General features: G+C 48.0%; 1 protein-coding gene across 2 annotated transcripts in view; it reads right to left on the reverse strand.

Moving 5' to 3' along the window:
• VSIG10 (V-set and immunoglobulin domain containing 10) overlaps positions 1-2728 on the reverse strand; it is a 44208-nt gene extending 41480 nt beyond the window's left edge. For both annotated transcript variants that reach the window (XM_032241054.1, XM_032241048.1), the window contains exon 1: positions 2316-2728. In XM_032241054.1, coding sequence (XP_032096945.1) covers positions 2316-2394 — 79 coding nt within the window. In that variant the 5' untranslated portion in view covers positions 2395-2728. The remainder of the gene's footprint in view (positions 1-2315) is intronic.
• Positions 2729-24369: the final 21641 nt, after the last annotated feature.

A 24369-nucleotide genomic window follows, 5' to 3' on the forward strand; every position in this document is an offset into this window, starting at 1 on the left:
ATGGCGTCCAGAGGGTCCCTGTTGCCTCCCCAAGCTTAAATGTATAATAGGGAACAGAGGAGGGAGTAATATAAACTCCCTGACGCTGCCCAGGTATTATTATTTACAAAGTAAGAGTTATATCCAAACATTTATTATTTATTTATTTATTTAGCAACTTTTCCCAAGAATAACCTAGGGTTTACTATCCAGGGTAGCTAGTGGATGCATATAAGTTGTGTGACATTGAATGTCAGGAGAAAGACAATTTTTTTTTCCCCAAAACAATGCCCAACTTAAAAAACACACAATAAAAATACACCAAGCTCAGGAAGTCCCCTGGCACACAGGTGAAGCAGGTCTGGGCATCAAAATGGCTGGGCAAAAGTGCGGCACGATGGCTCACGCCCATAATCCCAACACTTTGCGAGGCCAAAACAGGAGGATCACTTGAGTCCAGGAGCTTGAGACCAGCCTGGAGAAACGCCTTGAGATCAACATGGAGAAACGCTGTTTCTACTAAAAACACAAAATTAGCCTGGCCTGGTGGCACATGCCTGTAATCCCAGCTACTCAGGAGGCTGAGGCAGGAGAATCGCTTGAACCCAGGAAGCTGAGGTTTTGGTGAGCCAAGATCGCACCATTGCATTCCAGACTGGGCAACAGGAGCAAGACTCCGTCTCAGAAAAAAAAAAAAAAAAAAAATTGGAAATTAACTAGGTGTGGTGGCACACGCCTGTTGTCCCAGCACTTGCAGGACAAGGTGGAAGGATCGCCGCAGTGATCGCGCCACTGCACCTCCAGCCTGGGCAACAGAGCAAGAGCCTGGCTCGAAAAAAATAGCTGGGCATGGCAGTGGAGATAGGCTCCCCATGGGGCAGGAGGCGGTCAGCCTGAAAGCAAGGTCATTCCAGCAGCATGACTTCATCTCTGGGTTCTTTTGACTTCCCAGGTCCTTGGGGTTCATCGAGCAGGAAACACTGCAGACGGCTGGGGAGGTGGGAATACTTGACCATCACCTTTAACCTCCAGAGATGACCAACTGGGAACTGCACTTCTCCCCGCCCCTCCACCCCCCACCCCGCGCACACACCCCCTCCCAGCACAGTGATTACTCAGCCAAATGCCTGGAGGGTCAGCAGGTAACGCCCATGACTAAAGAAGGCGGGGCAAATATTACAGTAGGAAAACGTGGAACAAATTTGAGGTCATATGCCCTAGATAAGAGGATGACCACCGTCCAAATCCAATTGGGAAAGCAGGCCGCGTGTTGCCAGACCTTCGGATTTTTCCAGATAAACTGGAAATCTAGGTTATAGGAAATGTTATTGTTTTTAAATGGTTGGTTAAAAAAAAAAAAGCAAAATAAAATTGTATGAGTCTAACAATTAAGAACTTTTGGAACTTGCTGCTAGGAAGCTCCAGCGTAACTTATAACCCATCTGCAGAAATCTGCAAGAGACCAGTTGGGTGAAGCCGACCCGGGAACACAAAAAGTAGCGTAGCGCTCAGCCTGCATCCTGGCACACTTCACAGCCTCCTGGCTCCACCTCCTCTCCCTGCACCCCAGCCTCCTCCCAGCTTGTCACACTCCCAGCACACAGTAGGCATGCATTCGCTGGTGCAATAAATTCAAATATGTATATTTTTTCAGTGTTTTTACATTCTACATATTCTTGCCAGCACCCCACAATTCTTTTTTCGTAGCAAAGCAGACTACAGATGAAGCATTTCAGACCTTTTCTCAATCATGTCAAGTGTGAGGGGAAGTCTTTTGTAAGCCAGCCAAGTATTTCAAAATAAAAAGCTTTTCCAAAAGTAAAGGCGGAAGACCCCGCTTTGAAGGCGGTGGTCGGCACAGGAAGGCTTGCAAAGGTGTGTAGGGAAGTCCACCGGTTACAGGTGTAAGACGAGTTCAACCTTGAGCAGAGGGAGGAGAATAAAGTGGGAGTCTCGAGTTTGAGCACCAGCTTATCAGGTATTAATAAAACCAGAACGCGAATTTACATCCGACTCTTTAAAAAAAAAAAAATCAATTTCCCGGCACACGTGCCTCTTTATTTTCCCCCGCACCTCGGCTCGGGTCCTCCGCAGCCTCGCCGGCTGCCCGCCCCAGGATGCTGGAGGTATCGCGACCCGCACCGGGTGCCCGGGAAAATTCCTTCCTGCAAAGACCGCGGAGCTGCGAGCAGGAAGCCAAGACCCTTCTGGGGCGGCTTCGGGGCTGCGGCCACCACGGATCCGGGCGGAGTCCGAGGGAATTCGGTCCCTCTCTGTCCCCTCCCCACCGCTTACTGGGAAAACTCAACTTTTCCCTCCAGATCGCGGCCCCTTACCTACGGCGACCCAGCCGGCCAGGAGCGCCCCGAGGCAGACGAGGACGCGGGGCTCAGGCGCACGGCCGCCTGCGGCCATCTCGCCCCAGATCCCGGCTCGGGAAACGCAGGCTCCGGCTGGGCTGGATGTGTGCGCCCCAGGGCCCCGACGCCCGGGGGACCGCGGGCTCCTCCCAGGTCCTCGGAACGGCAGAGTGGCCCCACTTTGTCGGCCCCCAGGAAGGATGCTCGGCGGAGCAGGGTGTCTGCGGCCGGGAGCGGCGCTCGGCTGCAGGCGCGGGTCCCCGCTCCCGAGCGCCCTAGCCGGGGAGGGAGGACGCACCCCGCCCCCTGTGCCCGCCTGCCCACTCCCGCCAGCGGAAAACAACAGGAGCGAGCTCGCTCCCGCCTCCCAGCCAGGCGGGAGCCCAACTTCCTCTACCTTGGCCGGGGAGGAGGGCTCTCTGCCGAGGGCGCGCCGAGTCGGGTCCCGCCGGGCCAGGGGCGGAGCGCGGAGGCTGGGCCCTCCCCGAGTCCACTTCGTCCGGGACGGCAGCCGGAGTCGCGGGGACAGCGGGTGGGACGGGGCCCTGCAGCTGCCGCAGGACGCACCCCCCGCCACTGCCCCGGGCTGCCGAACCCGGAGGAGGTGGTTGCCAAGCTGCAGAACGCAGGACCCTCCTGGCAGTCCCCGCTGAGCGTCTCGAGGGATTCCTGTCCGTGTCCCTGGGCGCAGGGCGGGCGCCAAGGCCGCCATCGCTGCCTTTCCCTACCCTCTGCGGAAGGGAGCCGGAGAAAGATGATCCCCTGACCTTCAGCCAAAAGCGGCCACGAGACTCCGGTTCTCCGGTGAACTGGCCGGGACCACACAAAGAGAGCGAGCGCCAAAAAGTCCCCGGGACCTGTTTCTCAAGAGTTATGTTCTTGCTTTTCCCGTTTTAGCTCTCCCACCAGCTACCCAGTCAGATTCCCAGGCTAAGTTCCTTTCTTCCCGGCCATGCCTTCGTCCCATTCGGTCCTGGGGAAAATGCGGCTTTGATATCCTCAGGAAGAGCCATCCATAAAACAGCCCTAGGATAAACTTCCCTGTTTAAAATCATAATAATAATAATAAACCGGGCACGGTGGCTCACGCTTGTAATCCCAGCACTTTGGGAGGCCGAGGCGGGCGGATCACCTGAGGTCGGGAGTTCGAGGCCAGCCTGGCCAACATGGTGAAACCACATCTCTAGTAAAAATACAAAAAATTAGCCGGGCCTGGTGGCGGGCGCCTGTAGTCCCAGCTACTTGGAAGGCTGAGGCAGGAGAATCGCTTGAACCCGGGAGGCGGAGGTTGCAGTGAGCCGAGATCATGCCACTGTGCTCCAGCCTACGTGACAGAGCAAGACTCCATCTCAAAAATAATAATAATAAAACAAACTGCAGTTAGCATAGTAAAATGTTAATTGTAGGCTTTAGGGGGCTCTGGAAATATGTGTGTTCACATTTTTCCAACTGTTCTGTATGTTTGAAAATGTTCATAAAACGTTGGAAGAAGAACAAAAAAATGCTATTAACATCATTGCTCTGGCCAGGCGCGGTGGCTCACTCCTGTAATCCCAACACTTTGGGAGGCCGAGGAGGGCAGATTGCCTGAGGTCAGGAGTTCAAGACCAGCCTGACCAACATGGTGAAACCCCATCTCTACAAAAATTAGCCGGGCATGATGTCAGGTGCCTGTAATCCCAGCTACTGGGGAGGCTGAGGGAGGAGAATCACGTGAACTGGAGGCAACTGAGCGAGACTCCGTCCATCTCCAAAAAAAAATTAAAATTAAAAAATTAAAAAATAAGATCATTTGTTCTGTTGTCCAACAGCCCCTTTATTGAAATGCTTCTTCCATGAGGAAATCCTCTTGAAACCACACAAAAAAACTCTTTCTCCTGATACACTGAGTCATGAAGCTGAACAATTCTGCCTTTTTAATTATTTTTATTTTTATTTTATTTTTATTTTTTGAGATAGGATCTCACTCCAGTTGCCCAGGCTGGAGTGCAGTGGTGCAATCTCAGATCACTGCAGCCTCCACCTCCAGGGCTCAAGTGACGCTCCCACCTCAGCCTTCTGAGTAGCTGAGACTACAGGTATGCATCACCACACCCAGCTAATTTTTGTATTTTTAGTAAAATACAAACATTTTGTATTCTTTGCATGTTGCCCAGGCTGGTCTCGAACTCCTGACCTCAAATGATCCACCTGCCTCAGCCTGCCAAAGTGTTGGAATTACAGGTGTGAGCCACTGCACCCAGCCCTTTTTTATTGTTTGCTCAAAGATTTTTAAATAACTGTTCATCAGATTCTTGACAGGAATTTTGTTTTGTTTTGTTTTTGAGACAGGTTCTCCCTATACTGCCCAGGCTGAAGTGCAGTAGTGCAATCATAGCTCACTGCAGCCTCGACCTCCTAGACTTAAGTTGATGCTCCCAGAGTGCTGGAATTACAGGCATGAGCCACTGCACTCAGCTTCATTCTTGCTTTTCATGTTAGACCTTGTGGCAGATCCTACACTAACCAGACCTGTTTCCTGTATCCTCAGTACCTGCCTACCGCCTAGTTGCCATTCTAATATACATTTGTTGAGTAAACAAATGAGAGTTCATTGATTTTGATATTGTAGTTCATCAGCTTTTCTGGCAAACACCTTACATCCTCACCTGAAATAAACAAGCTATAAATAAAATCAATAACTGGGCCAGGCAAGCTGGCTCATGTCTGTAATCCCAGCACTCAGGAAGGCTGAGGTGGGCGGATCCCTTGAGATCAGGAGTTAGAGACCAGCCTGGCCAACACTGTGAAACACCATCACTACTAAAAAAAGTAGCTGGGCGTGGTGGCGCACATTCATGATCCCAGCTACTTGAAAGGCTGAGGCAGGAGGATTGCTGGAAACCAGGAGGCAGAAGTTGCAGTGAGCCGAGATTGTGCCACTGCACTCCAGCCTGGGCGACACAGAGACACTGCTCGAAAATAAATAAATCAATAAATAAATAACAAATTTTATAAATAAATAAACAAATAATTGATTTTTTTTAATTAAAAGAATAAAATCGATAACTGGCCAGTTTTCAGCAGAGGGCCTAGAATTCTCCATGACCTCATGGTGAATTGAAGGGCAGCCTTCTTGACATATTGGCCAGGTCGACGTATGGTTCTAATCTCACTGGACCCTCCCTGCAACCCATATACCTAAGGTGCAGTGCAACATGCCATCTGGCTTTATTTATTTATTTATTTTTGAGACGGAGTCTTCCTTTGTCGCCCAGGCTGGAGTGCAGTGGCACGATCTCGGCTCACTCCAACCTCTGCCTCCTGGGTTCAAGCCATTCTCCTGTCTCAGCCTCCCAAGTAGCTGGGATTACAGACACACGCCACCACACCTGGTTAATTTTTGTATTTTTAGTAGAGACAGGTTTTGACCCTGTTGGCCAGGCTGGTCTCAAACTCCTGACCTCAAGTGATCCACCCACCTCGGCTTCCCAAAGTGCTGAAATTACAGGTGTGAGCCTTCGCTCCCATCGCCATCCGGTTTTATAAATGAGAAACCTACCGCTCTGGAAGGTTACCTCTGAGTCACACAGCTGGCTGGTGGTAAAGCCACAACTGACTGTCTAACTGCAACTCTAGTCCCACAGAGTTGAATCCTTGTCACATGTGCAAAGGCTGCCACAGCCAAGGGGACATGCACCTGAATACTCTGTGTGTCACTGGACGATCAGACACCAGCCTTCCCTTGAGCAGAGCTGGCCTGGAAAACACCACCCTCTTCATTTTGAGTGCAGGGGCTCAGGCCAGCCCTGAGTCAGAAACTGTGTAAGGAGCTGCCCTGACGTCCACTTGCATTTCAGGTCACTCTGGACAGGAGAAAGTACCTTGCCTAGAACAACCTCCAGTGAGTTGGGGGTTTTGCATGGGGTCCCCAGCAACATAGGGTCCTTTTTCAGCCCGAGTTTCTCTATCTGCAAAATAGACCTAATTTTTCTTTTTTTCTTTTCTTTTTTTTTTGAGACAGAGTCTAGCTCTGTCACCAGGCTGGAGTGCAGCGGCGTGATCTCAGCTCATTGCAACCTCCACCTCTCGGGTTCACACGATTCTCCTGCCTCAGTCTACTGAGTTGCTGGAATTATAGGCAAGCACCACCACACCCAGCTATTTTTGTATTTTTTAGTAGAGACAGGGTTTCACCATGTTGGCCAGGGTGGTCTCCATCTCCTGACCGTGTGATCCGTTCACCTTCGCCTGATAGACCTAATATTTATCTCATGGGATGTTGTAAAGATAAACTAGATTGGGCTTGGAGGCCTAGGCTATAAGACTTCTTGAGGCCAAGAGCTTGAGACCACCATGGGGCAACATAGCAAGACCCCCATATCTACAAACAAAACAAAATTTTTTTTTTAATTAGCCAGAGCCAGGTGTCTTAGCTCACACCCATAATCTCAGCACTTTGGAAGGCTGAGGCTGGAGGATCACTTGAGCCCAGGAATTCAAGATCACCATGAGCAACTTGATGAAACCTTGTCTCTACAAAAAAAAAAAATTTTAATTAGCCAGGCATAGTAGCACGCCTATAGTCCTAGCTACTCAGGAGGCTGAGGTTGGAGGATCACTTGAGGCCAGGAGGTGGAGGCTATAGTGAACTATGATCATGCCACTGCACTTCAGCCTGAGCAACAGAGCAAGACCCTGTCTCTTAGAAAATAATAACAAAAATAATTAGGATAAACAGAGTTGACTTGTATGAAGAGAGTCAATAAAAATCTTTATAGACCTAAGGCATGGTTTTGGAACCTGTCATTCGAGATGCCACTTAGTCACAGGGTCCCCAAATCCCACAATCCTATCTGGACCATGGGGCTCAAACACTTCTCTGTCCAGGGTGCTACATGTAGCATTTTTTAAATGGATTTTCCCTCTGTCACCCAAGCCGGAGTGCAGTGGTATGAATAGAGCTCACTGTAACCGCCTCCAGGGCCCACAGGATCCTCCCACTTCAGCCCCCAGAGAAGCTGGGACTACAGGCACAGCCAGCACACATGGATAACTTTTTTGTATTTGTATTTATTTATTATTTATTTATTTTGGAGACAGAGTCTTGCTCTGTCCCCAAGGCCGGAGTGCAATGGTGCAATCTCGGCTCACCACAACCTCCACCTCCTGGGTTCAAGCAATTCTCCTGCCTCAGCCTCTGGAGTAGCTGGGACTACAGGCACATGCCACCAAGCCCAGCTAATTTTTTTTTTTTTTTGTACTTTAAGTTCTGGGGTACATGTGCAGATCTTGCAGGATTGTTGCATAGGTACACATATGCCATTGTGGTTTGCTGCCTCCGTCCCCCCGTCATCTACATCAGGCATTTCTCCCAATGTTATCCCTCCCCAACCTCTCCACCCCCCACTGTCCCTTCCCTAGCTCCCCAACCCCCAACAGACCCCAGTGTGTGATGTTCCCCTCCCTGTGCCGATGTGTTCTCATTGTTCAACACCCGCCTATGAGTGAGAACATGCAGTGTTTGGTTTTCTGTTCTTTCGTCAGTTTGCTGAGAATGATGGTTTCCAAATTTATCCATGTCCCTACAAAGGACATGAACTCATCCTTTTTTATGGCTACATAATATTCCATAGTGTATATGTGCCACACTTTCTTTGTCCAGTCTATTTTTTTTTTTTTTTGAGACAAGGTCTCTGTCACCCAGGCTGGAGAGCAGTGACACAATGTTGGCTCACCTAATACCTAGAATAATGCCTGGCACAGAATAGACACTCAGTAAACAACTGTGGAATGAATGAAGAGATTAACAAAACCAAAACAAGGCAGGGAATAAAGTAATTACCAGATATTAAATATCACACTCTACTGGTTCATTGAATATAATGGATTAAAAGGGTTAACTATCTTTACAGTTTGAGAAAGCTAAATGAACAGTTAAATGAGTACCCAACACAATAAGAACATGCTTAATAAATGCCAAAATATAGGAATATGGGTGAAAGAAACTTTTGTCACTTGATTGTTATAATCAAGCAGACATATCTTTTCTTTTCTTTTCTTTTTTTTTTTTTTTGAGACGGAGTTTCGCTCTTGTTACCCAGGCTGGAGTGCAATGGCGCGATCTTGGCTCACCGCAACGTCCGCCTCCTGGGTTCAGGCAATTCTCCTGCCTCAGCCTTCTGAGTAGCTGGGATTACAGGCACGTGCCACCATGCCCAGCTAATTTTTTGTATTTTTAGTAGAGACGGGGTTTCACCATGTTGACCAGGATGGTCTCGATTTCTTGACCTCGTGATCCACCCGCCTCGGCCTCCCAAAGTGCTGGAATTACAGGCTTGAGCCACCGCGCCCGGCCTTTTTGTAATTTTTTTGAGACAGAGTCTCACTCTGTTGCCCAGGCTGGAGTGCAGTGGCACAGTCTCTGCTCACAGACAGACATGTGAGACTCTCGTTAGTGTCTAATGGATACAGAGTTTCTGTTTTGCAAAATGAAGAGTTCTGCAGACGTATAGTGTTGATGGCTGTGCCACAATGGGAATGAACTTAACGCCGCTGAATTGTACACTTAAAAATCATTTAGATGGGCCAGGCATGGTGGCTCAAGACTGTAATCCCAGCACTTTGGGAAGCCAAGGTGGGCGGATCACCTAAAGTCAGGAGTTGACAAGCCTGGCTACCACGGTGAAACCCCATCTCTGCTAAAAATATAAAAATTAGCTGGGCATGGTGGTAGTGGGGGGGGGGTGCCTGTAATCCCAGCTACTCGGGAGACTGAGGCAGGAGAATCGCTTGAACCCTGCGGAGGTTGCAGTGAGCCAAGATCATGCCATTGCACTCCAACCTGGGCAATAGAGTGATACTCTGTTTCAAAAAAAAAAAACAAATCATTTAGATGATAGTTTCATGTTATGCATGTGCAGCATGTTTACTGAAGGTACATGCGTGCTCACTTGAGGCGTTCTTCCCTCATCAGTAGAGTGTTCCTAGAGGAAGGTCATGCACCAGTTAAACTCCACCATTTTGCCTCTTCATGCACATGCTTAAGCCCACTCACCCAGCTCTTGAGATCTTATTGGGAAGCTGCTGATCACCAGTTTCTGGCGTTTCTATCTATTGGGAGACTGTCTTTCCCTGGCCTTGGCTGTGACCAATGATGATGATGATGATGATTTATTTTTTGAGATGGAATCTTGCTCTGTCACCCAGGCTGGAGTGCAGTGGTGTGATCTCGGCTCACTGCAACCACCACCTCCTGGGCTCAAGTGATTCTCTTGCCTCAGCCTCCCAAGTAGCTGGGATTACAGGTGCCCGCCACTACGCCCAGCTAATTTTTTGTATTTTTAGTAGAGACGGGGTTTTTGGCCAGGCTGGTCCCGAACTCCTGACCTTGTGATTAGTCTGCCTTAGCCTCCCAAAGTGCTGGGATTATAGGCGTGAGCCACCGCACCTGGCCTGACCAATGATTATTTTAGAGAGACAGTTTAACAAATGCCTGAGCATCTCCTGATGGTCAGGCGTCTCTCCTTCCCTGCTCAGGTCTGACTAACTACCTACTACAACAGAGAGACCACCTTTCATATATCTGTTCATCCGTTGATTGATAATCAATGAATATTTAAGCCATGAAGTGACTCAGAACCTGGGGCACCTCTTTCCTAAAGTTCTCCATTCCCTACCCATCATTCCACCTCTAGGAAGAAATTGATTTTGCTTCCCTTGCTTGCCTTACTGTGAACAGAGTGACATTTTTTTTTTTTCTGAGACGGAGTTTTGCTCTTGTTACCCAGGCTGGAGTGCAATGGCGCGATCTTGGCTCACCGCAACCTCCGCCTCCTGGGTTCAGGCAATTCTCCTGCCTCAGCCTCCTGAGTAGCTGGGATTACAGGCATGTGCCACCATGCCCAGCTAATTTTCTGTATGTTTAGTAGAGATGGGGTTTCACCATGTTGACTAGGATGGTCTCAATCTCTTGACCTCATGATCCACCCGCCTCGGCCTCCCAAAGTGCTGGGATTACAGGCGTGAGCCACCACACCCCGCTTAGAGTGACATTTTTAAAAGCCTACCTCTCTTTATTTAGAGCATATTTTCTGGCCAGATGTGGTGGCTCACGCCTGTAATCCCAGCACTTTGGGAGGCTGAGGTAGGCAGATCACTTGACATCAGGAGTTCGAGACCAGCCTGGGCAACATGGTGAATCTCCATATCTACCAAAAATACACCAAAAAAAAAAAAAAAAAAAAAAAAAACTAGCCTGGCATGGTGGTGTGTGCCTGTGGTCCCAGCTACTCTGGAGGCTGAGGTGGGAGGAGTGCTTGAGCCTGGGAGGTGGAGGTTGCATTGAGTAGAGATCACACGGTGGCACTCCAGCCTGGGTGACAGAGTGAGATCCTGTCTCAAAAAAATAGAAAATAAAAACGGTAGAGTGGGCTTTCCTTTTTTGTTTGGTTTTTGTTTTTGTTTTTTGAGATGGAGTCTTGCTCTGTTGCCCAGGCTGGAGTGCAGTGGCATGATCTTGGCATACTACAACTTCCACCTCTCGGGTTCAAGCAATTTTCATGCCTCAGCCTCCTAAGTAGCTGGGATTACAGGCTTCTTCCACCAGGTCTGGCTAATTGTTGTATTTTTAGTAGAGACAGAGTTTCATCATTTTGGCCAGGCTGGTCTCAAATTCCTGACCTCAAGTGATCTTCCCGCCTCAGCCTCCCAACGTGCTGGGATCACAGGCATGAGCCACTATGCCCAACTTAGAGAGGCTTTCTGTATGCCAATGCACCTGGCCGGAATTTCATCAACAATACTTTATGCCATTATTTTTTCTTTTTTCAACAGTTTTAGTCAAAGTATTTGGGGTGTGTACGTGGATTTCCCAATTTCTTAGGGTCTCAGGAATAATACAGAGTGATCACAAGAGAATAAAAAATTTCAGGTGGCAGTTACACATGACTAGCAAAAGGAAACTTTTTTTTTTTTTTTTTTTTAGACACAGGGTTTCACCATGTTGGTCAGGCTGGTCTTGAACTCCAGACCTCAGGTGATCCGCCCGCCTTGGCCTCCAAAGTGCTTGGATTACAGGCGTGAGCTGCAAAAGCAAGGGGCTGATAAGGCCCTGAAAAGCCAGGGTTGGGACCAGGCTGGCTCAGACCAACTGGACCCAACATGGTACTGGATTTGACATAGGTTTCACCAAGGACCTCAGTATACGCTCATTAATATACTAAATCCTACACCCCTTGGGCATGGTAGCTCATGCCTATAATCCCAGCACTCTGGGAGACCAAGGTGGGCAGATCACCTGAGGTCAGAAGTTCGAGACCAACCTGGCCAACATGGTGAAACCCCATCTCTACTAAAAACACAAAAATTAGCAGGGCATGGTGGCAGGCGCCTGTAATCCCAGTTACTCAGTAGGCTGAGGCAGGAGAATTGCCTGAACCTAGGAGGCAGAGGTTGCAATGAGCCAAGATTGTGCCACTGCATTCCAGCCTGGGTGACAGAGTAAGATGACACAGTGGGAACTCTGTCTCAAAATAAATAAATAAATAGGCCTGGCACGGTGGCTCATGCCTGTAATCCCAGCACTTTGGGAGGCTGAGCTGGGCAGATCACAAGATCGGGAGTTCAAGACCAGCCTGACCAACACAGTGAAACCCCGTCTCTAGTAAAAACATAAAAATTAGCCAGGCATGGTGGTATGTGCCTGTAGTCCCAGCTACTCGGGAGGCTGAGGCAGAATTGCTTGAACCCGGGAGGTGGAGGTTGCAGTGAGCAGAGATCGCGCCACTATACTCCAGCTTGGGCAACAGAGTGGGACTTTGTCTCAAAATAAATACATAAACAATAAATAAATAAACCCCACACCCACCAGTGCCATGATAGTCCCAGAAACACCCATATTTGGTGTAAAAATGGGTAGCACCACAATTCTGAGAAATCTCCACTTCTTCCCCGGCATGTTCATGAATATTCCACTCCTTGGTTAACGAAACCCAAAAGATAGAAACCCCGAGCCCCATCGCACGACTGTCTTGAGTCTGCCTGCACTCCCCTTTCTTGAGTGTGTACTTTTCACTTTGCAATAAATCTTTGTACTTACACCATTTTCTGACTCACTCTTGAATTCCCTCTCGAGATGGTGTCAAGAGCCTAGATACTGGGTGGGGTGGAGGTTCCGCCAGCCTTTGGGGACCTCCCCCAGCCCACCTGTATCACCAGTGCCTGATCATCGTCTTCCACCCCTGCAAAAGTTCCATCCCGTTTCTCAAAACAAGCATATTGAGAATTTTGTCTCACTAAACTGGTAGAGATGGCATTGTGGTGGCATGGTACTACATGCATCCTGGCCTTTCTAGGTGATGGCTGACTTCCTATAAGACATTGAGAGGCCGGGCGCAGTGGTTCACGCCTGTAATCCCAGCACTTTGGGAGGCCCAGGTGGGCAGATTGCCTGAGGTTGGAGTTCAAGACCAGCCTGACTAACATGTAGAAACCCCGTCTCTACTAAAAATACAAAATTAGCTGGGCGTGGTGGTGCCTGCCTGTAGTCCCAGCTACTCAGGAGACTGAAGCAGGAGAATCGCTTAAACCTGGGAGGTGGAGGTTGCAGTGAGCCGAGACAGGCATTGCACTCCAACCTGGGCAGCAAGGGCTAAACTTCGTCTCTAAAAAAAGAAGAGGTTGAGAAAGATCCCTCATAAGATCATACTGTGTGCTCTCGCTGGACACACACTTTCCATGAAATGAGCTCTTCCATCCTTTGAGCAAACCTCTGAAGTAGGTATGATTGTTTGGTTTATTTTTGAGACACGAGGCTGGAGTGCAGTGGCATGATCTTGGCTCACTGCAGCCTCCACCTGCCTGGGCTCAGGTAAAGCCACACCTGGATAATTATTGTACTTTTTTTGTAAAGTTGGGGTTTTGCCATCTTGCCCAAGCTTGTCTCAAACTCCTGGGCTCAAGCAATGCACCTGTTTCATGATTACAAGTATGAGCCACCGCACCTGGCATAAGTATGATTCTTACTGAAACCACCTTTGTAAAAATTATAACTGAGGAAATTATGACAATGAAGGAAGGCAAACCTAACCGACTACATCTTGCTTGTAACCTTTAAGCTGCCCTTGTTCATTCCGGGGCGTAGGCCGAACTAACTTTGGGAAGGAATTCGGTTCATGGTTTAACTCTGAAACAGAATTGACAAAAGCCCTTTCCCGAAAAGAACCCCTTCTTGCCTGGGGACTAGTCTGCCTTTGCAGGATGAACAAATTAGCTACAAGATTAGAAATTACAAGCCGGGCGCGGTGGCTCAAGCCTGTAATCCCAGCACTTTGGGAGGCCGAGGCGGGTGGATCACGAGGTCAAGAGATCGAGACCATCCTGGTCAACATGGTGAAACCCCGTCTCTACTAAAAATACAAAAAATTAGCTGGGCATGGTGGCGCGTGCCTGTAATCCCAGCTACTGAGGAGGTTGAGGCAGGAGAATTGCCTGAACCCAGGAGGCGGAGGTTTCGGTGAGCTGAGATCGAGCCATTGTACTGCAGCCTGGGTAACAAGAGTAAAACTCCGTCTCCAAAAAAAAAAAAAAAAAAAAGATTAGAAATTACAGTTTAGGATCATGCAGCCCCTGGCTCCAAGAGCCTCAACCTCCCCAAATTGCTCCTGGAAATAACATCACTATTGAAAAACCTAACGTCGGTGATTGAGACATTTTTCAGACCCTGCACTTGATGGATGGATCAGATGACATCACCCAGACCTGTAATCTGGCTCATCCAGCTCTGCCATCCCACCCAGGAGCAGAAGACAGCAAGAAAACCTCACTTGATCCCCTGATTCCATCACCAAACTGACCAATCAGCATTCCCCACTTCCCAAGCCCTTACCCACCAAATTATCTTTTTTTTTTTTTTTTTTTTGGAGACAGATCGCTCTGCTGCTCAGGCTGGAGTGCAGTGGTACAATCTTGGCTCCCTACAACCTCCGCCTCCTGGGGTCAAGCCATTCTCCTGACTCAGCCTCCTGAGTAGCTGGGACTACAGGCGCACAACACCACACCCAACTGATTTTTGTATTTTTATTAGAGACGTGGTTTCACCATGTTGGCCAGGATGGTCTCGATCTCTTCACCTTGTGATCCGCCCGCCTCAGCCTCCCAAAGTGCTGGGATTAAAGGTGTGAGCCACCTCACCAGCCCAGCCAAATTATCTTTAAAAACCCTGATCCCTGAATTCTTGGGGAAACTAATTTGAATAACAGTAAAATTCTGCTCTCCCACACAGCCAGCTCTGAGTGAATTACTCTTTCTCCATTGCAATTCCCCTGTTTTAATAAATCTGCTCTGTCTAGGCAGGGGCAAGGTGAACCCACTGGGCGATTACATTATCATTTTACAGATGAGGAGGCTGAGGCTCAGGGAAGTGAAATAACTTTCCAGATAAAGTCACAGCCTCAAGTCCATGTTTATAAAATGCTGCTCTGGGTTATAGCATTCCCTAAAGTAGTGGGGTTTTTTTTGAAATGGGAGTCTCGCCTTTTCTCCAGGCTGGAGCGCAGTGGCACAATCTTGGCTAACTGCAACCTCCACCTCCTAGGTTCAAGAGATTCTCCTGCCTCAGCCTCCCAAGTAGCTAGGACTACTGGCACGTGCCACCATGCCCAGCTGATTTTTGTATTTTTAGTAGAGAGAGGGTTTCACTATATGTTAGCCAGGATGGTCTTGATCGCTTAACCTTGTGATCCGCCTGCCTCGGCTTCCCAAAGTGCTGGGATTACAGACGTGAGCCACCGCACCAGGCCAAAGTAGTGGTTCTTAAACTTGGGTTGGGGGTGGGAAGATTAAGAACTTTGTGATAGGCCTGGGCAACATGGTTAGACCCAGCTTTACAATAAATTAAAAAATTAGCCTGCTGTGGCGGTGTGCTCCTGTAGTCCCAGCTGTTCAGGAGGCTGAGGTGGGAGGATCACTTGAGCCCAGGAATTTGAGGCTGCAGTGACCTATGATTGCACCACTGCCCTCTAGCTGGGCAATAGAGCGAGACCCTGTCTCTGCTGGGTGAGAGGTCAGAGCCCAGACACTGACAAATGGTGACCTCACAAGTGGTAGGTTAGTAAAAAGAATGTATGATGTCCGTATAGGTTTCAAAATGAAAAAATTTATTAGAAAGAACACTGCATGAAAGTACAGCGGGGCTCCTCAGCGCGAGAGGACAGAGTGCCCTGTGGTGAATTTTCCTTACTGGTATTTATGGACCTTAAAGCGGGAGCTTAAGGGTAATTTGGACCATATTAGCCACTGAGGTCATGATACAGGATTATGTTTGTAGACATTTTTGTCCCTTAATGTCAGCCACGGTTGGACAATGGGCTTTGATATGCATGCATTCCAGAGATGTACAGAAATTCTAGTTACAGGACAGGTACGGGGGCTCATGCCTATAATCCCGGCACTTTGGAATGCCGAGGAGGGTGGATTGCCTGAGGTCAGGAGTTCGAAACCAGCCTGGCCAACATGGTGAAACCCTGTCTCTACTAAAAATACAAAAATTGGCTGGGCATGGTGGTACATGCCTGTAAACCCAGCTACTCAGGAGGCTGAAGCAGGACAATCACTTGAACCCAGGAGGTGGAGACTGCAGAGAGCCAAGATTGTGCTACTGCACTCCATCCTGGGTGACAGAGTGAGACTTCATCTCAAAAAAAAAAGAAAAGAAAAGAAATTCTAGTTACAAATTTTTTGAGGAAACAAACCTGGAACCAGATGCCAGCTTGAAAGAAAGAAAGAGAGAAAGAAGGAAGGGAGAAAGGAAGGAGGAAGGAAGGAAGGAAAGGAGGAAAGAAGGAAAGAAGGGAGAGAGGGAGGGAAGGAAGGAAGGAGGGAGAAAAAAAAGAAAGATGGAAAGAGGAAAAGAAAGAGAGCAAGAAAGAAAAATCAACTCAACAAAAGGCAGATCAGGGCTGGGCGCGGTGGCTCAGGCCTGTAATCCCAGCACTTTGGGAGGCCGAGGAGGGTGGATCACGAGGTCAAGAGATCGAGACCATCCTGGTCAACATGGTGAAACCCCGTCTCTACTAAAAATACAAAACATTAGCTGGGCATGGTGGTGCGTGCCTGTAATCCCAGCTACTCAGGAGGCTGAAGCAGGTGAATTGCCTGAACCCAGTAGGCGGAGGTTGCGGTGAGCCGAGATCGCGCCATTGCACTCCAGCCTGGGTAACATGAGTGAAACTCCGTCTCAAAAAAAAAAAAAAAAAAAAAGGCAGATTAATTGGAGAAAAGCCATGCAGATTTATTAATGTGAACAAGAGGGGAAACCACAGAGGAATTACCCACCCCTCAAGGGAATTTGGAAGCTTAAATATCATTTTGAAATTACAGAAAGACAGGGGCTTCCATCCAGGCAAAATGGGTTATTGGAAGGAAAAAAGGAATTCAGGGGAAATAAAGGATTACTAGGGAAATGAATGGATCAGAACTAGAAGAGAAATTAACTTGTAAATAGATGTCTTTGAAGTGTGAATGAGCCTGACATTATCTTGTGAAAGGATCTGCTCCGGTGTGGTTACCTTCTTGGTCTTCCTTTCTGCAATAGGGAGGGGAAGAAAGAACATTAGTTTCTAATTGAGGGTTCAGGATTGTAGGTAGATAAAGGAACTTCCTGTGCTTTTGGAGGGGAGGAAAGATCAGAAGACCCTTCAGTTCAGGGTATCAAAGCCTCCATTTCTGAGCCCCCAGCAACAACGAAAAGCCAATCCTGCTGGTCTAAACTGCAATTCTAAACTGGGTCGCTCTGGCCCTGGAAGTCGGGGCGGGGGGGGGGGGGGGGGGAACTCACTTACAAACTGGAATCACCAGGTGGCGCTCTCCACCCTGAACAGAACCTGGGTTCCACAGCCAAGGTCATCTCAGAGATAACAGTTGGTTCAAGCTTCATGGAACTCCAAAAATTTCAGAGATTATTGGTTCAACCAATAGCCTTCACCTTCCAGAGGAGGAACCGTGTTCCAGAGTTGTTAAACAGCTTGCTCAAGGTCACAGCTGGCGGACAAAGGCAGGGCTCACCCGCTTGTCTAATCCTGATATTTCTAAAATGTATCACATAGCTCCCTGACCCACTCAACAGAGCACGGTCTGCACAATGCAATATTTTCTTGTGATAATTCAAGGAATGAACTTCTGTGTAGGAATATCGGAAACATTGGTGACTCTGCTGCGCTATCTATGGGAACCAGATAGATTAGAGAACCCTTATCCCACACACAAAATGGCCCCGGACTGCTGTTTCTTTGTTCGAACAGCTACCTACATTTTTGTTAATTCCTCCGAGGGTGAGGCACTGTGCACAGGTTTTGGCCCTCCTATTGGTCAGGTTTGTTTATGTTTCTCTGTGTCTTTTTTTTTTGAGAGAGAGTTTTGCTCTTGTTGCCCAGCCTGGAGTGCAATGGGGCGATCTGGGCTCACTTGCAACCTCCACCTCCCGGGTTCAAGCAATTTTCCTCCCTCAGCCTCCTGAGTAGCTGGGATTACAGGCACACGCCACCACGCCCGGCTAATTTTTGTATTTTTAGTAGAGACAGGGTTTCACCATATTGGCCAGGCTGGTCTCGATCTCCTGACCTCGTGATCAGCCTACTTGGCCTCCCAAAGGGCTGGGATTACAGGCATGAGCTACCGCGCCCAGCCAAGAATTTAAAAAAACTAGCTAGATGAGTCAGTGTGCGCCTGTGGTCCACCTACTCAGGAGCTAAGGCAGGAGAATTGCTGGAGCCAGGGAGGTTCGAGCTGCATTGAGCTATGATGGCGCCACTGCCAAAGTTTGGGCTTTGGGGACCTAAAAGGCAGAAGAAATTTAGTCGCAGGAGTGGTTTGCTAGCTTCTATGGAAAGCAATCCAGACTTTCATTGCTTAACCACTAGTGTCTGGTATCCCTGAAAAGGAGGGAGAGAAAGCAAACAAGGTAGAATGGCTATATTTAAAAAGTCAAAAATAGATGTTGGTGAGGCTGCAGAGACAGGTGTATGTTTATACACTGTTGGTGAGAACATATATTGGTTCATCCACTGTAGAAAGCAGTTTGGAGATTTCTTTATTTATTTTATTTTATTTTATTATTATTATTTTTTGAGATGGAGTTTTGCTCTTGTTGCCCAGGCTGGAGTGCAATGGCGCGATCTTGGCTTACTGCAACCTTCACCTCTGGGGTTTAAGCGATTCTTCTGCCTCAGCCTCCTGAGTAGCTGGGACAACAGGTGCTTGCCACCACATCTGGCTAATTATTTATTTATTTAAAGCCAGTCAAATTTAGCAGTGGGGGGTTGTATACCAACTTTAGTGACACTGATGTTAATAAGTTCTGATAACCCACTACCATCGGACCAGCCTTTTTTTTTTTTTTTTTTTCAGTAAAGACAGTGTTTCACCATGTTGGTCAGGCTGGTCTCAAACTCCTGACCTCAGGTGATCTGCCCGCCTCAGCCTCCCAAAGTGCTGGGATTACAGGTGTGAGCCACCATGCCCGGCCCGGGGATTTCTTAAATAACTAAAAAGAAAAAGAAAAATAGAACTATCGTTTGACCCAGTGATGGCATTACTGGGTATCTACCCAATGGAAAATAAATCATTCTGCCAAAAAGACACACGAGCCCTTATGTTCATCCAAGCGTTGTTTACAATAATAAAGGCATGGAATCCATCTAGGCTCCTTTCAACAGTGGACTGAGTAAAGAAAATGAGGCATATATATACCACGGAATACTACGCAGCCATAAAAAGAATAAACTATGTCCTTGTAGCAACATGGATGCAGCTGGAGGCCATTATTCTAAGTGAATTAACTCAGGAACAGGAAACCAAATACCGTATGTTTTCACTTATAAGTGAAAGCTAGGGGCCGGGCGCGGTGGCTCAAGCCTGTAATCCCAGCACTTTGGGAGGCCAAGGCGGGTGGATCACGAGGTCAACAGATCGAGACCATCCTGGTCAACATGGTGAAACCCCGTCTCTACTAAAAACTACAAAAACTTAGCTGGGCATGGTGGCACGTGTCTGTAATCCCAGCTACTCAGGAGGCTGAGGCAGGAGAATTGCCTGAACCCAGGAGGCGGAGGTTGCGGTGAGCCGAGATCGCGCCATTGCACTCCAGCATGGGTAACAAGCGCGACACGCCGTCTCAAAACAAAAAAAAAAAAAAGAAAGCTAAACATTGGGTACACGTGGTCATAAAGAAGGGAACAATTAACACTGGGGACTCCTAGAGGAAGGAGAGAGTGGTGGGGGCAAGGGTTGGCAAACTACTGAGTACTATGCTCACAACCTGGGTGAGGGGGTCATTTGTACTGCAAATCTCCATGTCACGAAATATGCCCATGTAATAAACCTGCATGTGTGCCGCTTGAATCAAAAATAAAAGTTGAAATATTAGCCAGGCGAGGTGGCATGCACCAGTAATCCCAGCTACTTGGGAGGCTGAGGCAGGAGACTGGCTTGAACCCGGGAAGTGGAGGTTCTGAGATCATACCGCTGCACTCCAGCCTGGGAGACAGCAAGGCCCTGTCTGGAAAAAAAAAAAAAAAAAAAAGAAAACAGTTGAAATAATTAAAATAATAGCGGGCGTGGTGGCTCACACCTGTAATCCCAGCACTTTGGGAGGCCGAGGCGGGTGAATCACCTGAGGTCAGGACTTCAAGACCAGCCTGGCCAACATGGTGAAACCCCGTCTCCACTAAAAATACAAAAATTAGCCGGGTGTGGTGGTGTGTGCCTGTAATCCCAGCTACTTGGGAGGCTGAGGCAGGAGAATCACTTGAACCTGGAAGGCAGAGGTTGCAGTGAGCTGAGATTGTGCCACTGCACTCCAGCCTGGGTGACAGAGCAAGACTCTGTCTCAATAAAAAATAAATAATAATAGTAATAATTATGCTTCTTGCTTTTGTGAATTGACTGCTTTGATGCTTTACACGGGCTCAACTTTAGAACACAGACAGTCACTGAGCCTATGTTATAAAAACCACAAGGTGTTTGTTTTACGTATCTTCCTGCCTCTTCATCCCTATTCTTCCATCGGTGATAGCTGACATATAGTCATTTTGTAAAAGGGAGTCACTAATACGTGGTTAACAAGAATAATGAACTTGTTTTTCTTTCAAATAACAATGATCCCTAGCTTCTTTTTTGTTTGAGACAGGGTCTCACTCTGTCACCCAGGCTGGAATGCAGTGGTGTGATCACGGCTCTCCTCAGCCTGGACCTCCCTGGCTCAAACCATCCTCCCACCTAAGCCTCCCGAGTAGCTGGGACCACAGGGGCTCGCCCTCAGACCCGGCTAATTTTTTGTATTTTTTGTAGAGATGTAGTCTCACTGTGTTGCCCAGGTGGGTCTCAAACTCCTGGGCTCAAGTGATTCGCCTGCCTCTGCCTCCCAAAGTGCTGAGATTATAGGCGTGAGCCCCCCGTGCCTGGCCGATCTTTAGTTTCTGGATGTGCCTGGCCGATCTTTAGTTTCTGGATGGCACCGAGAAGTTTAACTGACCCAGGGACCCAAGCAGCTTTGATCACCAGAACTCTCTCCTTTTGCATACCTTACTCAAAAAAGTACTGGAACCTAGCTTTTGGGGTTCTACAGCAAGATGACCAAATGTATAAGAACTCTGTGAAAAGTAAGAACACATAGGCCCTGAATGAGGAAAGTGCCTATTCCTTCGTGGGCTTCGTGGCATGTTTTGTGGCTCAGTGGCCCTGGTTTGCAGCTGGATTCCCATGAGCAAGAGTGCTCACTGGGTGCGCCTTTGGGAAGAAATTTGTTCTTCTACTCCATAGCCGTAGAGTTCTGCGTTCTTTCCTCCCTCCCTCCCTCCTTTCTTTTCTTTTCTTTTTCTTTTCTTATCTTTCCTTTTCTTTTCTCACTTTTCTTTCTTTCTCTCTCTCTTTCTTTTTTTTTGATGGAGTTTTGCTCTTTTGCCCAGGTTGGAGTGAAGTGGCAAGATCGGCTCACTGCCACCTCCGCCTCTGGGGTTCAAGTGATTCTCCTGCCTCAGCTGCTCAAGTAGCTGGGATTACAAGTGTGTGCCACCACACCCGGCTAATTTTTAAATATTTTTAGTAGAGATGGGATTTCACCATGTTGGCCAGGCTGGTCCTGAACTCTTGACCTCAGGTGATCCACCTGCCTTAGCCTCCCAAAGTGGTGGGATTACAGGCTTGAGCCACCACGCCAGCCTCCTCTTTCTTTTTTTTTTTTTTTTTTGAGCCAGAGTTTCACTCTTGTTGCCCAGGCTGGAGTGCAATGGCGCCATCTCCGCTCACCGCAACCTCCGCCTCCTGGGTTCAAGCAATTCTCCTGCCTCAGCCTTCCGAGTAGCTGGGACTACAGGCATGTGCCACCATGCCCAGCTAATCTTTTGGATTTTTAGTAGAGACAGGGGTTTCACCGTGTTGACCAGGATGGTCTCGATCTCTTGACCTCGTGATCCACCCGCCTCGGCCTTCCAAAGTGCTGGGATTATAGGTGTTAGCCACCGCACCTGGCCTCTTTCTTTTTTTTTATTTGTTTGACACAGGGTCTCACTTTCTCACTCTGTTGCCCAGGCTGGAGTGCAGTGGCATGATCTCGGCTTACTGCACCCTCTGCCTCCCGGGTTCAAGAGATTCTTGTGCCTCAGCCTCGAGAGTAACTGGGATTACAGGTGCCCACTACACTTGGCTAATTTTTGTATTTTTATTTATTTATTTTTGAGACAGGGTCTTGCTTTGTCAACCAGGCTGGAGTGTGGTGGGGTGATCCCAGGCTCAAGCAATTCTTGTGCCTTAGCCTTCCGAGTAGCTGGAATTACACCATACGCCCCCATGCCCAGATAACTTTAATTTTTGTATTTTTAGAAAAGATGGGGTTTCATCGTGTTGGCCAGGCTGGTCTTGAACGCCTGGCGTCAAGCAATCTGCCCACCTCAGCCTCCCAAAGTGCTGGAATTACAGGCATGAGCCACTGAGCCTGGCTTTTCTTTTAAACATGTATTCCTGTCTGTTCCAACATCAAACAGGAACACAATTGTATTTTCATAAATATGGCCTCTAAAACACAATACTGCAAGGAAGATGAAATTCACTTTTCAACAAATTTGTTCATTGCTAAGGTTTTTCAGAGATGTACACCCTTCATCCACCCCCTCCCATCTGGCCCTGCTGTCTTGCCTGGAGTTCTGACCTTCACTGTGTGCCAGGCATTGTGCTAGACACTGGGGTAACAATGGCGAACAAAACGCTGCGAGGTCTCTGCCCTTGTGAAGTGCATAGTCATCTCCTTCGCGTCAGGCACATCTGACAGAGGCTGTTTCAGCCAAGCTACGCGCTCTCTGCCCCCGACTGCCTGCCTGAGTTCTTGTTCTTCCCACTACCCAGGATACCTTTAATTCCCTTCTTAACTGGCTCATTCTCAGCAATTCTTCCAGCTGAAGTTGTCACCTCTTCCAGGAAGTCTTCCCTGGTGTACATAGCAGGGGGAGGTGCTCCTCTTCTGCATTCCCACAGCACCTGCAGAAATACACATCACAACCCTGATCATTCTGAATTATAATCTCTCTCTTATTTTTATTTATTTATTTATTTTTGAGACGAGTCTCGCTCTACCTCTGCCTCCTGGGTTTAAGTGATTCTCTTGCCTCAGCTTCCCAAGTAGCTGGGACTACAGGCGCATGTCACCATGCCCAGCTAATTTTTCTTTTTTTTTTTTTTTTTTTGTATTTTTAGTAGAGACGAGGTTTCACCATGTTAGCCAGGATGGTCTCCATATCCTGACCTTGTGGTGGATATGGTCTCAGCCTCCTAAAGTACTGGGATTACAGGCGTGAGCCACTGCACCTGGCTTTATTTTTATAATTATTTTTTGAGACAAGAGTCTCACTCTGTTGCCCAGGCTGGAATGCAGTGTCATAATCACAGCTCACTGCAGCCTCAATCTCCTCAGTTCAAGCAATCCTCCTACCTCAGCCTCCCAAGTAACTGGGACCACAGGTACTTGCCACCATGCCCAGCTAATTTTTAAATTTTTTGTAGAAACTGGATCTTGCTGTGTTGCCCAAGCTGGTCTCAAACTACTGGGCTCAAGTGATTTTCCCACCTCAGCCTCCCAGAGTGCTAGGATTATATGCATAAGCCATGGTGCCCAGTTTATGTTTTTTTTTGTTTTTTGTTTTTGAGACAGTTTCACTGTTGTTGACCAGGCTGGAGTGCAATGGCACGATCTCGGCTCACTGCAACCTCCGCCTCCTGGGTTCAAGTGATTCTCCTGTCTTAGCCACCCGAGTAGCTGGGATTACAGGCATGCACCACCACGCCTGCTAATTTTGTATTTTAGTAGAGACGGGGTTTCGCCACGTTAGTCAGGCTGGTCTCGAACTCCCGATCTCAGGTGATCTGCTGGCCTTGGCCTCCCAAAGTGCTGGGATTACAGGTGTGAGCCACTGCACCTGGTCATCTCTTTACATCTCTATCTTTCTGCTCCAGCGTGAGTTCTTTCCAAGGCACAGACAGTGTCTCATTCATTTTTCGTCCCCAGGGTCCAGCACAGGACTTGACCCATAACATATGCTCAATAAATGGTAAGTGAAAAGAGTTTTGGCATCAACAAAAGCTGATGGCAACACTGAACACTCAGGAAAGGTTTTATTTTGGCAACTCTTCCTCTAGAACCTTGCAGATGGATCTTGTCTACCCAAAAGGATTTCTTTTTTTCTTTTCTTTTTTTTTTTTTTTGAGATGGAGTTTCGCTCTTGTTACCCAGGCTGGAGTGCAATGGCGCGATCTCGGCTCACCGCAACCTCTGCCTCCTGGGTTCAGGCAATTCTCCTGCCTCAGCCTCCTGAGTAGCTGGGATTACAGGCACGCACCACCATGCCCAGCTAATGTTTAGTAATTTTAGTAGAGACGGGGTTTCACCATGTTGACCAGGATGGTCTAATAAGGTCCATGAGAGCAAGGGCTAGCTTGTTCACTGGTATTTCCTCAATAGAATAGTACCTTGAATATATTAGGCACTCATTGTCTTAGTCTGCTCAGA

This window comes from Sapajus apella, unplaced genomic scaffold, assembly GCF_009761245.1.
Source record: "Sapajus apella isolate SASKATOON/1434 unplaced genomic scaffold, GSC_monkey_1.0 scaffold2, whole genome shotgun sequence".
Taxonomy (NCBI): domain Eukaryota; kingdom Metazoa; phylum Chordata; class Mammalia; order Primates; family Cebidae; genus Sapajus; species Sapajus apella.